This window comes from Mustela erminea, chromosome 3, assembly GCF_009829155.1.
Source record: "Mustela erminea isolate mMusErm1 chromosome 3, mMusErm1.Pri, whole genome shotgun sequence".
Lineage (NCBI taxonomy): Eukaryota > Metazoa > Chordata > Mammalia > Carnivora > Mustelidae > Mustela > Mustela erminea.
In genome coordinates, this window is record NC_045616.1 from 118656171 (window position 1) to 118677498 (window position 21328).

Here is a 21328-nt window from a genome sequence, read left to right on the forward strand (position 1 = left end):
CTCTTTTTACACACTTCACCTTGTTTCTAGATTCCACCCACACTGGTCTCTTAGGCTGTGGTAACCCACTGGTTTATCTTGTCATCTCAGTAGTTTTGCCCATGTTGTTCTCTTGCCTGGTCCAGTCTTACCCATCTCTTAGATCTCAGCTTAAGTGTTCCTTCTCAAGAGACTGTCCCTGAACCTCAACCTAAAGGACATCAGTGTCTTGTACTTGACAGGTCACAAATTGTACTTTTGTGAATTAAGTACTCTTTGGCTACACAGACTGTAAACTCCAGTGAGGGTAGAGATTTTGTCTTCCATGTGCTTTTTTATCCCTAGCTCCTATTTACAGTATGTAGAAGGTGTACAGTGGAAACTTATGGAGTAAGTTAGGAAATTGAAAGAATATTAACAGCTTAGATTTAAGACTCAAACTGAGCTCATTCATACTGGCACTAGCTGACAATTAGGCTTGTAGTTGATAGTCAGCCTTACTAGTTACCAGAAGACAAATTTAATAGCTTTTGGCAATTTATGTGGAGGGGCTTGAATTTACCCATAATTAGCATTCTCTGCTTACCCTCTACAGGACCATCCCTTTCTGAGCATAACCACTAACAAAGTCCTACATGTGCTCATATATATGTATACAAAGTTCTTGCCAATTCTACTAGAGGTGTGCCCTTTCTTTAGCAACACTTTAATGAACTGTCTCATCCCTCCCATGCAATGACCAAATCCCCGGCTCAACAATGAGTTAATTCAACCATTCATCTCAACATTTCTCCTGACATACAAATCTGTTAACTGTGGCAAAGATAAATTCCCTATCTGAATCTAAATTTAGGACATCTGGGGGTGTCTTGATGGCTAAGCTGATAAAGTGTATGCTTGCAGCTCGTCATGGTCTCAGGGTCCTAGGATGGAGCTCTGCGTCGGGCCCCCTGCTAAGCAGTTAGTCTTTCTTCCTCTACTCCCCTCCCCAACACTCATCCATACTCTCACTCCCTCAAATAAAATCTTCTCTTTTTTAAAGATTTTATTTATTTGATAGATAGCAAGAGCTGAACACAAACAGGGGGAGAGGGAGAAGCAGCCTTCCTGAGAAGCAGGGAGCCTGATACGGGGCTCGATCCCAATAAATAAATTTAGGCCATCTGTACAGGCCCCACAATCACCAGCATGCCAAAGAACTTGGCTGAGAATCTCTTCCTGTACGTGAACATCCCAATGAAAACTTAGATCTGCTCGTATACCACACTTCTTAAAACTCCTTGTTTTATGCCAGCTGAAAGGGTGGGAAATAGTCTGGAGCCAGTGCTACAATACCATAAGTTCAGTTTGTTTTAAAAATCCACTAATTAAAAAGCTAATCCACCAAATGTAATGGAGTGGTCCCAGGACAGAATTAAAACTAGTTTTCCTATTAAGGCTGGACAATCAGTCGGGGCTTGTGAAGTGAGGAGACAATTCCATTTACACAGTTAGCCATTAAAAACTTCCTACAGGGATGCCTGGGTGGCTCAGTCCCTCAAGTGTCTGCCTTTGGGTCAGGTCATGATCCCAGGGTCTCAGGATGGAGCCCTGCTTCTCCCTTTCCCTCTACCCCTGGTTCGTGGTCTCTTTTCTTTCACTCACACTCTCTCAAATAAATAAATAAAATCTTTAAAGAGCAACTTCCAAGAAAGTGAGACATTTTATATGCAAGCCAACTTGTGGGATATGGAAGCAAGAGTTTGGGGGCAGGTGAGATGCTTCTAATCACTGATTGCAAACAGCTATCTTCTACAGTCAGCAATTAATAGCTATGAAAGATCAAACCTTCATGCCAGTGGTTAAAAAGAAATCTTTATTTTACAAAATTAAAAACATAAATAATATTTACAAGCATCTTAAATACCAGCTTATAATACTTGACATTTTTGAATCATGTGAAATTGAGTTTTCCATAAGCTTTTAAAATGTAAGAATATTCATCCACTTCAGTGAGTTACCAGTTTTCATATTTCAAAGGGGTTTTTGGTTTTTCTAAATTGTCCGTACTGTAGTCATTCAAAAAACAATATAATGTACTTTTTAAATGACTAGTTTAAGGAAAAAAAAAAAAATCACAGTCCTGAGCTTCCTACCCCAGTTGTGGGATATTACTCCAAGAGAACCCTAACCAAATTCCTTACTGCCCTGTTTACATGTACCACTATTAACTTTTCAAAGACTCACATTCCTGGTACTCACATCATCAGTCTCCCTAACTTCTCCTCAGGTTTGCCAAAAGGAAAAGCAGGGAGAACAAAGAGACGTGGAAAAATACAAAAGACCATCTGAAATCGCATTACTGAAAATATAAGAGTTATGGTCCAAAATTCTGATCTTAATTCGTTCAGGAACAAATATAGGATATTTTATTATATTAAGACTTAAAATGATTGCAAAAGATAGACATGTGACAGCAAATCTCAGTGGCACAATGGAACACAGACTTAAAGACACATAAAGTGGTTAACTTAATACCCATTATCAATTCTGGAGTTCCTCATGAATAAAGGGTAAACAGATTCAGAAGAATTTTGTTTTTAATAAAAGTTTTCATTATCTGGTCTTCAAAATTTCAGCACTGAGTAATTCATTTCCACATAATAGCATATAATGAAAGACTAACAAAGTGTGAGGAAAGCAAGGACTAGAGAAAGATTCAAAAAAAAAAAAAAGAAGAAGGAAAAGACATCTCTAAACCAATTCACAAAACACCCATTTTGTTCCACTTTCCCTGGAAACCCTCAGCTCAGCTGAGAATCCCATCAAAAAGTCTTCATCCTCAGAGAGCAGCAAGACTTTAAAAAAAAAAGGATGACAACAGATAAAGAGTTATATATATATTTTACTAGTCTTTCTGACTTGTCCTGGATATTTAAAAAGGTGTCAAATGAGCCATGGATGCTGGTGGCAGGAAGCAACTGGAGGCAGGCTTGGGGATGAGGAATAGGGAAGACTTGTTTACAAATTCAGAGTCAACTCCCCTCTTCTGGATCTAAAATAAAGACACCTTTGTCTTCAATACAACAAAAGTCTTTCAACGCGGATGGTAAGTACAGTTTGCTCAAAAGAAGCGTTTTCTCTTGGGGAGGAAGGGAAGTACTCAGTCAGCAGAGAAGCACCACTCTGGGATCAGGCCCGCCCTACAGAGCCTCGACACCATCACTGCTGCATGTTGTTGATGATAGCCAGAATGCTCATCTTCTCCTGGGCAGAGTCCACATCCTCATTCTGCTTCTGGGCCACTCCTGTGCCTAGGCCATAGAGCCGCCCACAGTATTTGGCATCATCAATACTGTCCTCAAAAAACAACTGCGGGATAGGACAGAGAACCCATGGTGAGAATCCCGCCAGGAATTATGCCAAGTCTCAACACTACTACATCAGCACCTCCCAGCCGTCTCCAAGCCCTGACGATCTACCCAACTAGGAAGTAACTTCATAAAGAAAGGCTCCAAGTCTCTCCTCTTACATAGTCTTTTCATGCTCCCTTCTTAATATATAGGCTCTCCTTTCTGAGCAGACTTCGACTCTCCAAGAGATCTTCTACTGCCAGGATCTGTGGGTTGCTGCCACTGTTTAGTACAACCATCTCCATCTCCTCCCTTCTCTTTAACAAGCAGTGCAGTGCTTAGGAGCTTGGGCTCTACACTCTGTGTGATCTTCCAACTCTACTTCAGCCACAGTTCCCTATCTAGAAAATGGGCCAATAGGAGGCCTTTACAAGGGAGAGAGTGAATATTACACACTTTGGTAGGGTACCTCAACCCTGGCCCTACTGGGCAGGGCAATTCCTTGTTGGGGGCGGGGTGGGGGTGGTGGCGTGAAGGGAGCTGTCCAGTGTACTGTAGTACTGAAGAATGTTTAGCAATGTCCCTGGCTGGTAATGGGCCTCCCCTCTGCTTCTCCAGACTGTGACAACCAAAAATGTCTCCAGCCATTGCCTAAGCAACCTCGGGGGAGCATGCCACCAGCTTTGTTCTTCTTTCTCAGGACTTCTATAGCTCCACACAAATTATAAGATCATTGTTCTACTTCTGTGAAAAATGCCACTGGAATTTTGATAGAGACTGCACCGAATCTGTAAGACTGCTTTGGGAAGTACAGACATTTTCAGAATATATATTCTTCCAGGGGCGCCTGGATGGCTCAGTTGGTTAAGCATCTGCTTTCAGCTCAGGTCATGATCCCAGGGTCCTGGGACTCCGCCCTATGTCGGGCTCCCTGCTCAGTCAGGAGTTTCCTTCTCCCTCTCTCTCTCTCAAATGGATAAAATCTTTTTTTAAAAAAAATGGATATTAATTCTTCCAATTCATGAACCCTAAGTATCTTTCCATTTATTTGTGTCTTCTTCTGTTTCTTTCATCAATGCCTTATAATTTTCAGGTACAGGTCTTTTATCTTCTTGGTTAAAGTGGTTCCTAGGTACTTTATTGTTTTTGATGCAGTTGTAAATGGGATTCTTTCTTAACTTCTTTCTGACAGCTCATTATTAATATACAGAAACACAAGGTATTTGTATACTGATTTTGTATCTTGAAATTTTACTGAATTCATTTACTCTAAGAGCTTCTTGGTGGACTCTTTTGAGTTTTCTATGTATAATATCATGCCATCTGAAAACAGTGACAGTTTTACTTCCTCCGTTCTAATTTGGATCCCCTGTATTTCTTGTGCTTGCCTAATTACTCTGGCTAGGACTTCCAATACTATGTTGAATAAAAGTGGCAAGAATGGGCATGCTTGTGTTGTTCCTGATTTTAGAGGAAAACCTTTCAGCTTATCATGGAATATGCTGGTTGCAGACATTTGACAACTCACAGAACTTAAGCATAAAATAAGTGAGTGTACAAATATGTCCACATTAGAGAAATCAGAAGAAAAGCAAATTACAACAAGAATGAGAACTGCAAAGAACACCAAGTATATGTCTAGGCTTGAATAAGCTGAGGGAGCCTCCACTTCAGGATAACTTTGCCTCCCAAACTGCATATAATATACTGAACATTAACAAACAAAACAACTACTTTCAAAGTGATCAACTTCCATCAGAACTATAAATTTTCAACAAATCTCAGCCCACAAAGATAACCCACCTCCCTTACCTCTTTCATCCTGAAGAACGCCATTCCTGTCAGCAGCGAGTCTGAGCCTGCCTGGTGTTGCCTTCCAATTCTCTGCAAATCCAACTGATCAGCAACTTCCTGAAGACCACCCTGCAAATGTAAAGAAAACAGAGTATTTCAGACGCACCCCTCCTCTACTAAATCAACAAGTCCACTTTTTAGTTTAATTCTTTTGGTGATGACAAGTGGGAACAGGTCATTTACTAAGGCCTTACCCCAGCAATATCCCCTTTTTAACCCTCCAAAAAATACACTGTGTTATATTTCACTTTTCATTCCTTCCTTTTACATATCTTTAATTGTATCAGACCTCTCCCCCATTTTAAAGTCCTAATGGCTATAAAAGAAGATTGAGGAAATAGTAAATACCAATCCAATTCTAGACAGAAAATCTCTTATGTCAACAACTTACTAGGGTGCTGAGTTCTTGAACTATCTAGGGTTAAGAACCTCTGAGTCTGGTACACTACAGACCCCATCCCTAACAAACTACATACACACCTCATGCCGCCAACTATTTCACTAGGTTTGTGAGCCCTACGTGACAAATGCCTCCCCCAGAATAAGAGAAGCAGAGGGCTCCCTTCATCCCCAGATTAAATACATTCACCACACAAATCCCTGTGCCAATCAGCTCTACATACATCCACTTCAGTACAATGCTGGCACCTAGAAGGCACTGAAGAATGCGGAAGGAGCAATAAATAATAATAATAATTTAATTTCTAAAAATAGTGATAAAGCAAAATGACAAGCCTGTTTTGTCTTTTTTGTTGCTATTTATATTAAGAAAAATATTGTGTACCTTAAGATTTTTGCAGCTCTTCATCAGGTATTTCACATCATAAATGGATGGGAAAAAAAGGTTCAGAATATGAAAGAATTCATGTTCCTCTTCTGGCAAACGAGAATCCGTAAGTAACTTTACCATGTAGCCAAAATCATAGCCACTACAGGAGAGAATGAGGCAATGAGCTGAAAAAGCAGCAATTACCAGGCCCCCAAGTTCAACTGCTTTATTTCTCAAAACTTAGTGGTGCTACCTTGTAACTTTCAGTTTTCCATAATCTATCCTACTGTAATCTGAACTTTCCCTCAAATACCAACAAACCAGACTAAGATGAGAGACTTACAAGAGAACCCAAGGGGTTACAAATGTGGGTTTTATTCATCATAAACTACAGGCCAGCCACTTACAGGACAAGAAAAAGATGATCAAGTGCTTTGATCCTCCCCACCCTCCATCCTTCCACCTGGAATGTACCTACGGATAGCCAGCCACATGACAGAGCCCAGTACTGTGTGAAACAAACCAGTATAAGCTCCAAAGTCTTTTTTGAAACACTGAAACATGGTTAAGTTACCATCTACTCCGTAACCGCCAATAGGTAGTTTAAAAAAAAAAAAAATAGCCAATAGAACTACAGCAATAACTTAAGAATGCAATTTCCTATTCCCAAAGCAAGGGAAATACACATTAACTGGGACTGACCTATGAAACGAAAGCCATTTGACGTTGTCACAGAGAACCACCCCTGATGTCATAAGCAGCTCTGCAAAGTGCAATGTGTCAATCCCTTCCTCTTCATGCTTCTGAAATTGCAGTCCAGAGTTAGCGAGGAGATCTATGGAATCCTGGGAGTACATGTCCTCTCTAAAAAAGAAGGTATTCACTTCTTAATCTAAGAGAAGTAGAGGGCAGCAATATTAACATCACCTTGTAATTACAGAATGAGTATTCTTGAAATGCTTTCATAATTTAGTAACAGATCAATTCATTCTTTCCAGTATTCCAGCAAGCATGCAAAGTAGATAATCTTATCTCTGTGGCCGATAGAAAAGTGAGACTTTCCCCCACAAAATAAATGTCTTAATTATAAAAGACCCACATTTCTCCCATTATTTATAGAAAAAGAGAATCAACCAATACAAAAATACTTAAAATACCAGAAAACTTTTTAAAATGTCCTTGTAATATTATATCATAGAAACAACTGCTAATAACTCAGTTTATATATCCTTGAAGGCTATTTTCTCTACATACACATAAACAACTCCAGTCTTATATCTACACAGCACAGACCATCTTTCCAGACCAATGCTCAGAGATCCTTTGCAACTCTGGCATAATATTCCCCTGCAAAGATACACCCATCAATTTAAACAGAGGAATATTCATAATACCACATATAACAAAAGTAGGAAAATAAATTATGTAACTCCTTTCCCACTAGATTTCACTGTTATTTCACTTCTTCTTCACATAAACTTAGGACAGACAACTAGGAAAAGAAAAACGCAATCTTAATTTTTTTTCTATTAAATTAAAACTAGTGTTGAATCATTCTGTTTTCTTTCACCTAAAATAAGCATTGTTTTAAATACACACATAAACTCTTACACTAACAAACAACTCTTATTTTCCTTTGTGTATTAATTACCATTAAGGCATAAATAACAGGCTTTGAAAATGGACTGGGGAAAAAAACGCAATTAAAGGAGAAATCCAGATCATCTCCCCAAATTATTCCTGAAACTGAAATCTCCAAAGCAGATGAACAATCAAAAAATTATTCCTGAGCTATCAAATGCTCCTGGTGCTGCTAAATAAAGCAGTACTTGAGTACTGTGACCCAATCAGAATTACACTAAAACTACCTCATATAATTAGCAAAATGATAGTCTCCCCAAAATTCTCCCCTCAAAAAATTACATCTTCCCAGGGCACCGGAGTGGCTTTCAGTTAAGCATTCAACTTCTTATTTCGGCTCCGGCCATGATCTCAGGGTCTGAAATCAAGCCTGACATCAGACTATGCACTAACTCCAGACTCCCTCTATTCCTCCCCAATCCTCCCCCGCACTTACAAGCACACTTTCTCATGTGCTCACTCTCTTAAAAAAAAAAAAAAAAAATTACATCGTCATCAAAAAATTAAAAACAGAACTACCAAATGATCCAGCAATCCCACTTCTGGGTCTATATCCCAGAAGAATGAAAAGCGCGGTCATGAATGCGTTTGCACATCCGTGTTTATAGCAGCACTACTCCCAACAGTCAAGAGGTGGAAATAACTTAATGTCCATCAGTGAATGAACAGATAAAAATATGTGTTCTAGGGGGCCTGGGTGGCTCACTGGGTTAAGCCTCTGCATTCGGCTCAGGTCATGATCTCAGGGTCCTGGAATCAAGCCCCGCATTGGGCTCTCAGCTCAGTGGGGAGCCTGCTTCCCCCTCTCTCTGCCGCTGCTCTGCCTACTTGTGGTATCTGTCTATCCAATAATAAATAAAGTCTTAAAAAAAAATGTGGTCTACTATACAACAGAGTATTATTCAGTGTTTGCTACAGTCTATGCCACAACATGGATGAACCTTAAGGATATCATGCTATGTGAAATACACCAGTCACAAAATGACAAATATTTTATGTTTCCACTTATATGAGGGAGCTAAAATATTCAAATTCATAGAAACAGAAAGCAGTATGGTGGTTCATCAAGATCTGGGGAAGAAGAAAAAATTGTTTAATGGGTAGAGAATGCCAGATTTGAAGATGAGAAAGTTCTGGGGGTCTGCTTCACAACAACGCAAACATACTTCAACACTACTGAAGTGTGGACTTAAAAATGGTTGAGATGGTAAATTTTGTGTTTTGTGTTTTTTACCACCCTTTTAAAACATCAAAATTCCCTTCAGTTTCAATTACCCTTAATTAACATCAAGTCCTTATTTCCTTTTTTCTTCTATTATGAAAGATAATAATAATCCTGTTTTACACATAAGGAAACACATAAGGAAGGTAAAATTACTAACCCCAAATGACCCAGCTAAAAATGGCAGAACCGCAATTTATCTCCTAACTGGAGAATTAACTTTTTCATTTTGAAAAGACTTATTGAGTATGTATTTCACATACTAAACATTTACTCATTTAAAGTATATACTTCTGGGATATCTGGGTGGCTCAGTTAGTTAGGCATCTGCCTTTGGCTCAGGTCATGATGATCCCAGGTCCTAGGATCAAGCCCTGCATCGCGCTCCCTGCTCAGCGGAGAACCTGCTTCTCCCTCTACCCGCCCCTCTACCTATGATTTCTCTCTCTCTCTTTCTCCCTCTCTCTCTCTTTCTCGGATAAATAAATAAACCCTTTAAAAAAGAAAATCAAGTAGGGACACCTGGGTGGCTCAGTCCTTGAGCATCCGCCTTTGGCTCAAGTCATGATCCCAAGGTCCTGGGACTGAACAGGCTTCCCTGCTCATCGGAAAGCCTGCTTCTCCCTCTCCCCCTCTCCCTGCTTGTATTCACTTTCTTGCCTTCTCTCTCTGTCAAATAAATAAAAATAAAATCTTAAAAAAATAAATATAAATAAATAAATAAATAACGTATGCACTTCGGGGTGTCTGGGAGGCAGTCAGTTAAATGACTGACTCTTGATTTCGGCTCAGGTCATGATCTCAGGGTCATGAGATGTGTCAGGTTCTACTCTCTACAGAGTCTGCTTGTGACTTTTTCCCTCTTCTGCCACCCCTCCACCCCCAACTCTATACTCTGTCTCTCAAATAAATGTTTCTTAAAAACTTAAAAAAATAAAGTATGCAATTTAATCACCTTTAGTATTTTCAGAATTGTGCAACAACCACCACAGTCAATTATAAATCATTTCATCACCTCAAAAACAAAACCCATACCCATTATGCAATCAATCCCCAGTACCCCATAATCTCACCACCACCTACACCCTGGACAACCATTAAACCTATTCTAACTCTATCAGTTTGCCTATTTTGAACATTTCCTATAAAAAGAATCCTATAATAAGTGGTTTTTTGTGTCTGGCTTCTTTTCCTTAGCATGTTTTCAAAGCACATCAATGTACAACATATATTACTACCTCTTTCCTTTTACTGTCCAAAAACATAGTATGGATATACCATATTTATTTTATCCATTCATCAGTTCACAGACATTTGGACTGTTTCCACTTTGGGACCTTTATAAATAATGCTGTTATGAATACTCCCATACAAGTTTTTGTATAAAAGTGTGTTTTCATTTCTCTTGGGTATATGCCTAGAAGTGGAATTGCTGGGTCACATGGTAACTCTACGTTTAACCTTTTGATAAACTGCCTATTTTCCAAAGAGGCTACATCATTCTACTTTCCCAACAGCAATGTAACAAGGCTTTTAATTTCTCTACACCCTTACGAACATTTGTTGTGTCTTTTTTATTACAGCCATCTAATGGGTATAAAGTGGTATCTCACTGTAGTTTTGATTTGCATTTCCCTCATTACTAGTGATGGTGACCATCTTTTGATGGGTTTATTAGCCATATCTATATGTTTTTGGGAGAAATGTCTATTCAAATCTAATGCCCATTTTCAACTGGATTGTCTTTTTATTGTTGCCCTATAAGAGTTCTTTAAGAGGGACTTTACTTTCTGAGATTCCTTATTCCATTGTCTACTTGACTGCTGTGTCCAATCCTTACTTGGTTTCAATGGAAATAAAACTTCATATTAATAAAAAGTCAGAAATCGCAGTCTGCACAAATGTGGTAGATCTAAGAATAACACTGAGAAATGTTTCAGACACTTACGTAAGGTTAAATTTGAAGTTGAACTGCCAAGTGTTGATTCCAGAAGGATATTCTCCCTTTTCATTTGTGAATGTAAGGCCCAGCTGGATAATTTTTAGAAGGTCAACATTACACCGTAAAAGCTGATACTGGTAATCTATGGAACTACGAAATTCACCAATTGGTCGTACCACAACACCTGGAAATTCTGTGTCCTAGAAAAGTAAAAGGTCTCTCATCATAAGGTTTCACAAAAGGATGCTGAGAATTGGTAATTCATAAATAAAAATTTGATCTTAATTTATAAAAGTTATGTGACAAGACCCAAGCTTGGGCACAAGTATTAAAATACTAATCTCAGTGATACCTACACAAGGAGTACTAGAATCATTAAGTTTTGGGCAGCAAATTGGAAATTCTAGGCAGGATGTGAGTAAGAATAGATGATGACTATAGATTAAGAACAGTCTATATTCATATACAGTGAATTTTTAAAAGTTTAGGTTTAGGGATGCCTGTGTGGCTCAGTAGGTTAAACCGCTGCCTTCAGCTAACGTCATGATCTCAGGGTCCTGGGATCAAGCCCCAGTTCAGGCTCTCTGCTCAGCGGGGAGCCTGCTTCTCTCTCATGCTCCCTCTGTGCACTCATTCCCTCTCTAATAAATAAATAAAATCTTAAAAAAAAAAAAGTTTTGTTTGAGAACATGTAAGAATAAAAATACAAATATAGGGAAAGGAAATAGCTATTCAGAAGAAAACAATAGCTACATTTACCGTGAGTAAAAAGCCTGGAACAAGATCACAGACAGTTTTAAATATGAGGCTAAAGACTTACTGCTTATGAGTAATGCAGATTAGAGCAAACTAGACAGTACATGCCTCCTCTAGAAGAGGCCCTCAATATCACCATGACACACATCTGCCTCTCCAGCCACTCAAAAACACAGAAGAATGTGGATCCTGTAATGCCAAATCTTCCCATTTTTTTCCAGAGATGTCAGAAATCTGGACTTTAAAAGAGATCTCTTAATTATTACATGGTGATAGTTAATTTTTTAAAACCATTTTTAAACACTGTCAAATTCACCCTATCTGCAGGACAGGACAGACCTGCCCTATGGACTGACATAACTTCTGCCTTAAAAACAATGAAACACAAAGTAACATTACAAAAAAAAAAAACCTAAGATATTATAAGTTACATCCTTCTCAGACACACTGGCTACCATGTTTTATAAAAGCATCACAACCTTCCACCAAGTTTAATTTACCATGGGTTAGTATTATCCTTTCTTTCAAAATCTCACATTGAACATTCCCTAAGTCCATAGTAGAAGGTGAGTCAAACAGAGCAGAGCTCTTTACCATAGCAATATAACTGTAACTGAGCACAATTTCTCGGATCTTCCTCATCTCTTCTTCTAGATTGCTGGCCCAGACTTCACAGATAACTTGGCTATTCTCCACAAGTGCTGCAGGCATCTTGAAGAAACTTGGTAAGTCACTTTCAGCTGACTCTGTAAGAGGGTAAGCCGTTGGTTGATCTGATCTAGATTCAAAAACATATTTTGAAATCACATAAATTTACACACTGGGAAAATGTCAACAAAACAAAGATTAAAAAAAAAAATCACTTCATCAAGTTTAAGCTAAAACATTAAGACAATTTACATTCATTCTTCAGTTTATAAGGTGGGGAAATTTGCCTTTGTCAAGACAAAGACAGACACACACACACACACACACACACACACACACACACACACTTCTTTAACCCAAAGAAACTACAATTAAGAAATCTGAAGAAACTGGGGTGCCTGGCTGGCTCAGTTGGTATAGCATGTGACTCGTGATCTCAGGGTTATAAGTTTCAGACCCATGCTGGATGTAGAGATTACTTAAAAATAAAATCTTTTAAAAAAAGGAAAGAAAGAAATCTGAAGAAACTTTTGCCCAAGCTGCCCTTTAGCACAGAAGTGAAACCACTATCCTAAATCAGTATTTGAGTCCTTTTCAGACTATCTAAAGATTAAAATAGGCCCTAGTGACCACAAATATTCCCTCATCTAGGACTTTTACACTTTGCACAGAGACCAAATCATGGAAACATTTTTAAGGAATCACTTTAGCCAGTTTGAATGTCTCAGGAACTCTGAAAGCCCAAAAGAATGTAGACCTAAACTCTCACATGTAAGTGTTAACAACTACATTGTGAATATGGTCATGGGACTCCTCCCTCTGCCCCCGATAAAAGGGGAAATTCTTTTTCTCCACAATCCAAAAGTCATATATAAAGACAATTAACTAACTTAATATAGTGCCTCTTTAGATCTATGCAAATAGATCATGAAGTGAGGGATTTAAGTGGTAAAAACCAACCCCATTTGCTAATTTGAAACTTTAACCACCAAAATGAAAGAATTGGAATTATTAGTGTCTACTTTTAAACACATAATAATAGAAAGAAACTAAGCCATTCAACAAAAGGAACAGAGAAGATGGCAAGTATAAATAATTCAACTAGAAAGCATAATATGAGTTTAGTGCATATTCTGGGAGGAAACTATGGAGGGGCACAGTATTCTGCAAGATAAAACTCAACATGATTCAGCTTCAGAGTAATGCTGTTATTATAATAATGAGATGCTTAGTTACAAAAAGACCAAAAGGAGCTTATCATAATGGCCTTTATTTATAAAGGTGACCCCACCACATGCACCCTCAACGTAAGAGTGGGCTCCAGTACACAGATATATATTCAAAGGAAAATTCCTAGAAATAGTAAAATGAATCTTTGCTTCCTACTTTCAAGACAGCAGATGCCAACGATAAGAATCTAGATCAAAACAAAACTGTCATCCTCAAATGTCATCATTTCTCTGAGAAAATTCTGAGAAACTGATCTTTTGGTTTGTCAGCAACCCTGAAAGATCCCATTTATTTAAGTACCCAACACTTTAACAGATGTTTCTCTGGAATTATAATATACTGACTATAATTACTCTGAAACTTAAGGAGACAGTGGTTAAATTCCTAACAAATATGGGTGGATACTTCTCAAAGACAGAATCCATTTCTTCTCATTTCAGTCCTGTACATGATGGGCATGAATTAAATAAAGGCTTGCAAATGAATAAAGAACATCCAACAAGGGCAAAAGTTCAAACTGGGTATGGAATAAATCCCACGATATAATCATAATTAAGAAAATGTTAGGACTCTGATTAGATTATAAACTGTGTTTAAGATTTTCCCCTGCAAGAGGGCACAAAGCCATTTCTATGCCCATTAATGTTAAATCAGTACCACTCCACTTCCTTATTTTTCTAACTTAAACAATGCATTTCCTTTTTGGTGTCATTTCAAGCACTACCATAAACTACTTTAGGGGAAGTGGGTATGACTGTGAAGACATTTCCATAAAAGCAAAGCACCAAAAAGGACCCAAGCAAAAAAATGCCTTAGGTCTCAAAGCAGAAAAAAGCAGGCTTATAAAGAAGACAATTGGGTATTTACACTAAATTCTTAGAACCAGGCTCCCTAGTCAAGCAGCTCTTAAGGTTGTGTCAAAAGAACTCAGGAAATATCCTGAAGAGGCTCCCTCTGGTCAAAGAAAGATATATAAAAGATAAACATATATAAAAGATTATAGGGGAGCCTGGGTGGCTCAGTGGGTTAAAGCCTCTGCCTTCGGCTCAGGTCATGATCCCAGAGTCCTGGGATCAGGCCCCACATCGGGTTCTCTGCTCAGAGGGGAGCCTGCTTCCCTCTCTCTCTCTGCCTGCCTCTCTGTCTACTTGCGATCTCTGCCAAATAAATAAATAAAATCTTTAAAAAAAAAAAAAAAGATTATAATAAACACCATTATGAATAGTTACTACAATCAATGTCTTCAAACTTCTAAGACAGTGCAGTATGAACTCATGGATTTTTTTTTTTGAAGATTTTATTTATTTATTTATTTATTTTAAGATTTATTTATTTATTTATTTGACAGAGAGAGAAATCCTAAAGGAAAGTTTCCTTTAATAGAAGTTATAAAGCTAACGAATACAGAATGATAGATTATCAGTTTTGTGGATCCTGAAGAATTCACAGATCTGGGCAATAATCATAATGGCATCCATACGGAATATTCAGAAAAGGGAAATCTATAAAGGCAGAAAGTAGACTATAGCAATGGAATGGGAACAGACATTAACCGTAAATGGCATGAGGTTATCTTACCGAGGTGAGGGAAAGGTTACCAAACTCAACTACCTGATTACTGCACAACTCCATAAATCTACTAAAAATCTCTGTACTCTAGTTTTACAGTACTTAAATTATACTTCAATAAAGTTGTTAAAATATCACAATGGCTGTAATAACCACAGAAAGAGACAACTAGGTATTATGCGCCTCCTGACAGAACACATCACCACTATGAATTACATGGGTCAAAAAAAAAAAAATCTAACTTGAGGGGTGCCTGGTTGGCTCAGTCAGTTAAGTGTTCCACTCTTGATTTCGCCTCAGGTCATGATCTCAGGGTCCTGGCATCCAACCCTGCAGCAGGCTCTGTGCTCATCAGGAATTCTACTTGGGATTCTCTGCCTTTCCCTCTGTTCTCACTCACTCCCCTGCCTCATGCCCCATGTGCTTACGCTATCTCTCTAAAATAAATAAAATATTAAAAAAAAAAAAATCTAACTTGAATCTGATCAAACCTCTAGACCAATTTACAGGAAATAAAGAGGACAGAGGAACATGTTAAATGACACAATAGGAAGGCAATCAGCAAAATCCAGAAACTACTGTGGGAAACTACAGGAAAACCCAGCTTCTTCAACAACTGCAAGAAATAAAAATAAAAGACTCTCAATAGACTTATCAATCAAAATTTACAGACCCTAAATAGATCTTTAAACTGTTAGAAATTTTTTTAAGGGGCGCCTGGGTGGCTCAGTGGGTTAAGCCGCTGCCTTCGGCTCGGGTCATGATCTCAGGGTCCTGGGATCGAGTCCCGCATCGGGCTCTCTGCTCAGCAGGGAGTCTGCTTCCTCCTCTCTCTCTCTGCCTGCCTCTCTGCCTACTTGTAATCTCTCTCTGTCAAATAAATAAAATCTTTAAAAAAAAAAAAAAGAAATTTTTTTTAAAAGTGACATTTTCAAGACAAAAGTCTGAACAATGGCTGATTTTGGTTTATTGGATGGGGGTTTTACTTTTTTTTTGGTGTTACATTATCATGGGTTTTTTAAAAAAGAGTCCTTATCTTTTAGAGATAATGTGACACGGATATAGGTGGGCAAGATATGAAATGTGGAGTTCTATTTCAAAATTAACAATGGAGAAAACTTACAACTTTGTACAGTTCCTTCCTCTACATTTTACAGATAAGTGAAATTCAGAGACATAAGTTTTATTTTTTTTTTAAGATTTTTTTTATTTGACAGAGACAGTGAGAGAAGGAACACAAGCAGGAGAATGGAAAAGGGAGAAGCAGCCTTCCCACTGAGCAGAGTCCCACCCAGGGCTTGATCCCAGAACTCTGGGACCATGTCCTGAGCCGAAGGCAGAGACTTAAAGAACAAGCCATCATCCAGGAGCCCCAGAGACATTAATTTGAAAAGGCACTATCATGACTCCATTTCCAAGAAAAATTTTTTAAAAAGCTAAGCAAGGGGTGCCTGGGTGGCTCAGTGAGTTAAAGCCTCTGCCTTCGGCTGGGGTCATGATCCCAGGGTCCTGGGATTGAGCTGCGCATGGGGCTCTCTGCTCAGCCCCTCTCTGTCAATACCTGCCTCTCTGCCTACTTGTGATCTCTGTCTGTCAAATAAATAAATAAAATCTTAAAATATGTGTGTGTGTGTATATATATATACATATAAAATATGTACATGTACATATAAAATATACACATATTTTATATACATATTTTTATATATGTATATATATAAATGCATGTGTGTGTATATATATATAAAAAATATATTTAAAAAAAAAAAAAACTGGGGCACCTGGGTGGCTCAGTGGGTTAGGCCTCTGCCTTCAGCTCAGGTCATGATCTCAGGGTCCTGGGATCAAGCCACATGTCGGGCTCTTTGCTTGGCAGGGAGCCTGCTTCCCCCTGTCTCTGCCTCCTTGTGATCTCTCTCTCTTGTCAAATAAATGAATAAAATCTAAAAAAATAAATAATAAAATAAATAAATAAATAAACTAAGCCATGGGTGCCTGGGTGGCTCAACCAGTTGGGCGTCTGCCTTTGGCTCAGGTCCTGATCCCAAAGTCCTGGGATCAAGCACCATACTGTCATCTGTCGCTGCTCAGCAAGGAGTTTGCTTCTCCCTCTCCCTCTCCCCCTCTTGCAGCTTGTGCACTCTCTCTCTCCTAAATAAAACCTTAAAAAACAAAAATCTAAGCTACTTTCAAAAATCTAACCCTTGTTACATGTATGTGATAAATATGGAACACAAGTACAGACCACTGGCAAAAATACATAAGACATCCTCACACCAAACCCTCATCTAGGAAAATTGTCAGGAAATTGCTTGCAATTTCAAAATGTAGTGCCACTCAAAAATTAAAAAGGAATCACATTATGCACATTTAGCTTAGCATAAACTACTAAATATGCTAGGCAAAAAGGAGAGAAATAATAAATGATACCAGTTTTGCCTGCCACTTTCCACTCAGTGAGCACATGCTCCAGAAGAATCACAAACACACTGTTCTCCTTAGTTATTCTTTCTCCTTTTAAGCCTCTTAGTGCCAGCTGCGCACAGTACACTTCACAATAGGAAGGGACTACCCCATTCAAATATGTTTATGTGTGCAATAAAGCCCCTAAAGGTAAGCTAATTAATTACCTGAGTTGCAACCAGAGAAACAGTAACAAGTTTGAAAGTTGAAGGAAACACTGTGCTAGAATTACTGAGAAACAGAATGTCTATCTATAACTTTAAACCTTCCTAAGGAATTTTTAAGGATAACTATGATCACATGCAAAGTTTCCCTCACAGGCTGACATTAAACCTTGACTCCCACTTGAGTTACTCCACTCTATGACAATCTGACTACCACACCAGCTACTCCTCTATATGAAAGCAAAAAACAAGTACTGATACCCATACTGGAGGAGTTACTCCACTGTATGAAAATCTGACTACCACACGAGCTACCCTACTCCACTCCATACAAAAGCAAAAAACAAGCACTGATACCTGCTGTTTCGACTGTTCAAGAAGAAAAGATCACACACAGGAATTACTAAGGTCCCTGCCTTGTGCTGATCTGCAGTAAAATCTGTGCAGATCGCTCTTGCTAACCTATAGTGTAAACTCCAAAACAAAGCTCCTATTTACCCAGGAAAGCTCTGAAGTGCAACGACGAATAAACCCAACTGAAAACCTTCTCTGCAAGCAATCCAAAGTACCAGGTCTTGCTTAGGAAAAGAAAGTTGGGGTTTTCCGGGGTTTTTTTTAAGTTTAAGCCTAAGGATGCAAGGAGACAACATCACTTCCCCATTCCGAGAACTGAACAAAGGCTTTGCCGCGCAATGATAAAATGGAAAAGGAAGTAGGAGCAAGTTAGAAGAAATGGCACAGCAGCTTGAAAGAGGGTCCTCTCTATACATCGTCGCGGCGGCCCTCGCCGTCCTCCATCACTCCCGCCCCCAAAACAGTGTCCAAGCACAACTACCATGGACTGAACCGCAGTTCAACCAGTTCTTTAAAACCAACCATGCGGTCCAGGCCTCCAGCGCAATAACTATGGTTCATAAACACAGAACGGCAAGGAAAAGTTGTGGGGCCAAAAGAACCGAGAAGCGAGAGGCCCGGAAGGATCCAAATTCAGGTCCTCCTCCTTACACAGCCTCCTATTATCATTCTCTTCCCGTTCTCGATCACCCTTCCTCTCCAAACAACACTCATCCCGCCCCTTCCCTTGTAGCCACCTTTATTTCCCCCGAAGAAAAGACATTACAATTGTAGGCTTTCAGGCCAGAAAGACCTACATTCGAACCCATGCCACCAACTAGCTGCGTGGCTTTGCATAAGTTACTTAAGCCCTCCGGTGCCTCAGTTTTCCTATCTTGTAAAATGGGTTCGATAACATACACCTCGGAGAACTGTAGTGGAGGATAAAAAAATGAAGCATATAAAGTGCTTTATATAAAGTCCTGGCACATAACACTAGAATATTATTACTGTGTGCTAGTGATTGGTATTATTACCACTATTCGATGGGCCTCTTTCTCTTCTTACACCCCCTTCCCCTCACTCACGCCCCCATTCCCCTTCTTCCCACAGGTCCCCGATGGCCTCCTACACTCTCATCTCACGCTCCTCTCCGGTAAGCGCAAGCCCGCTTACCCTGAGTAGCTGGGCCCGCAAAGCGCAGGCTTGCGGGCTGGCGGGTAGAGTCCCCCGGGAGCGGCGGCAGCGGCAGCGGCGGCAGCGGCCCCTGACCCGGCGCTCTTTTCCTGCCCCGGATCTGCTCGGGGAATCGAGCGGGCCAGCGAGATGGGCGCCCTCGTGCCCAGAGCGGCCTTACGCACTGCCCACCTAAAAACCTGGCCGAACCACTCTACCCATTGGATCCTCCCGACTCGCCTGCTCCTTTATCGTCACTCCAGACACGCGCGCGCGCGCGCGCACCTGGTCAAGGCTGCTCCACCCCTTTTGCGCGCCCCGGAGACTCTGTGCGTGTTCAACCAACCCGAGCTCGCGGGAGAAACGCGCAGGCGCAAAACCAAGAGGGCGCCCGGAAAGCAGAGAGGCGGGGCGGCCTCGCAAGACGCAAGCGGAACGCGACCGGTGCTCGGCTCAGTTCAGTTCGCAACAACACACTGTTTCGGTTCTCCTTCCGCGCGCCCGAAGGAGGGGCGTGGCCTAGAACAAGCCCCCGCTTGGGGGCGTGGTCGAGACCCAAAGGCCGAGGATGGGGCGTGGAACTTCAGACCAAATCCCTCAAACTGTAACGTCCTCGCCCCCCTGCTTTGATGGGCCGTTAAAGTCGTTGACGGGAGAGGATCCTCACCCCCTTCCCTGTACTAATGCAGCTCCCTGGACCCCTCACTTACAAAACGTTTATCTCTCGGCTTCCTTTCTGGCAGACAATTGGTTGGGGGTGGGGCGGCACCCCAAACCGAGTCTGGGTGACGTCCGGCGAGGCCCGCCTCCCTCCTGTCTGCCTCACAGAGAAGGCGAGCAGCGTTACCACAGCAACCGGCCCGCCGGGGCCTGCTCGACTTACAAAGAAGAGGCGGCCTCGGGTGGCGGGGGAAGGAGCCCGGCCTCTGAGGAGCTCGGAGGCGGCGGGCGCTAGGAAGGCGCTGCACGTTTTCCTTGCGAGAGCCCTGGGCTTGGGCTGGGCTTAGGAACCCCTAGAGCCTCCATCCGTTCCCGCGATCCTCTGAATCCTGCGTGGACAGAGGGCGGTTTGCCAGCGCCTGTCCTCGGCAGCATTTGAGCCGGGCAGCCTCGGCCGCGTTGTCCCGCAGTGGCGAAGAGGACAAAGCACTGACTTCCCGCACACAGCTCTCTATCCTCTCCCACGAGAGCGCCACGCTGTCTGCGACAGGTGCGGGTCGGCCCAAAGCAGCGGTCTAGCCATACCCTAGGTGCCTTCCCTTGAAGGGGGCTGTTGGTAGCTGGATAGCAAATATCCAAGCTACTAGACCTCCTTGTTTTTAAACGTTGCCTCTTAAGGGGATTTTGAAAAATCCTGCTTCCATTTCCAAGGCTGGAGGCAGAGCAGGCCTTCAGTGGCAATTTCACGGGATTCCCAATATTTATCCTCTGGGGAGATGAACTCCCACCTCCCCTCCCCAGAGTAGAGCATCAGGTGCAGTTTCTGAACCCCACTCTCCTTCTCCCCTCCAGTGTCTGTCTGGTGTGGTTTTGGAAAGCAGGTGAGATTGGGGGAGAGGGGGTGGAGTCCGAAGCCCAGGACCAAGAGGTCTTTCGTGGGTGCAAAATGCTGGTTTATTTAAAACACAGGGACAAATTGCGCAAACAGAGCTGCTGCACTGGGGTTATGAGGGGTGCCTGATTATATACGATGGGGTTGGGGGAGTAAGGAACAGGAAGGTTTCAAAAGAACTTTCTGAAGGAGACCTACAGGATACGGAAGGCCTTGCCATTGTCAAGTTAAGTTTGTTGTCCCGTGTAGCAAGGCATAAACATTAAGATAGTTGGGAGATTCCCGGAAGAATGTCACACAATTCCCACCCCAGAGTCTGGTTGAGGGAGAGGTTGCAGGGTGTCAGCCTTAGCTTTGTCCTTAACCAGCCTTCAGCTCCCGCATCGAGTCTGCTTATCTGTAACCCAGGGATGTAACTCTCAGAAGGTTGTTGCTGTATTAATAAATGGAAAAATCACACCGCACTGAGCGTGTCAGTCTACTCAATAAACAATCGTTTCTGGCCTGTCTCTGTTGCTATCACAAAGATCCTTGTTGTTTATTAGCTTTGGTGCAGGCTCAACAATCAGTCCATTGAGCAATACAGGCATGAAGAAAGCAGGCAAAACACTCCCACACCCCACCCATCTCCTGCATTTCTAGTGTCCTTTCACCCGCTTGTAATTAGATTCTAGAGAGGGCAGCCCTATGGGGAGCTA

General features: G+C 41.0%; 1 protein-coding gene across 4 annotated transcripts; it reads right to left on the minus strand.

Moving 5' to 3' along the window:
• Window positions 1-1811: 1811 nt before the first annotated feature.
• On the minus strand, window positions 1812-20211 carry CNOT8 (CCR4-NOT transcription complex subunit 8). 4 transcript variants are annotated; one of them, XM_032337217.1, is made up of 7 exons: window positions 19962-20211; window positions 12090-12273; window positions 10746-10939; window positions 6637-6798; window positions 5950-6094; window positions 5124-5234; window positions 1812-3330 (listed from the first exon to the last, which is right to left on the minus strand). In XM_032337217.1, the coding sequence occupies exons 2-7, from the start codon at window positions 12204-12206 to the stop codon at window positions 3181-3183; spliced, it is 879 nt and encodes a 292-aa protein (XP_032193108.1). In that variant the 5' UTR covers window positions 12207-12273; window positions 19962-20211; the 3' UTR covers window positions 1812-3180. The 4 variants fall into 4 exon arrangements, with proteins under 4 accessions (XP_032193108.1, XP_032193107.1, XP_032193109.1 ...); XM_032337216.1 differs by lacking the exon at window positions 19962-20211 and adding an exon at window positions 19789-19894; XM_032337218.1 differs by lacking the exon at window positions 19962-20211 and adding an exon at window positions 19079-19385 and having other exon boundaries at window positions 12090-12241.
• Window positions 20212-21328: the final 1117 nt, after the last annotated feature.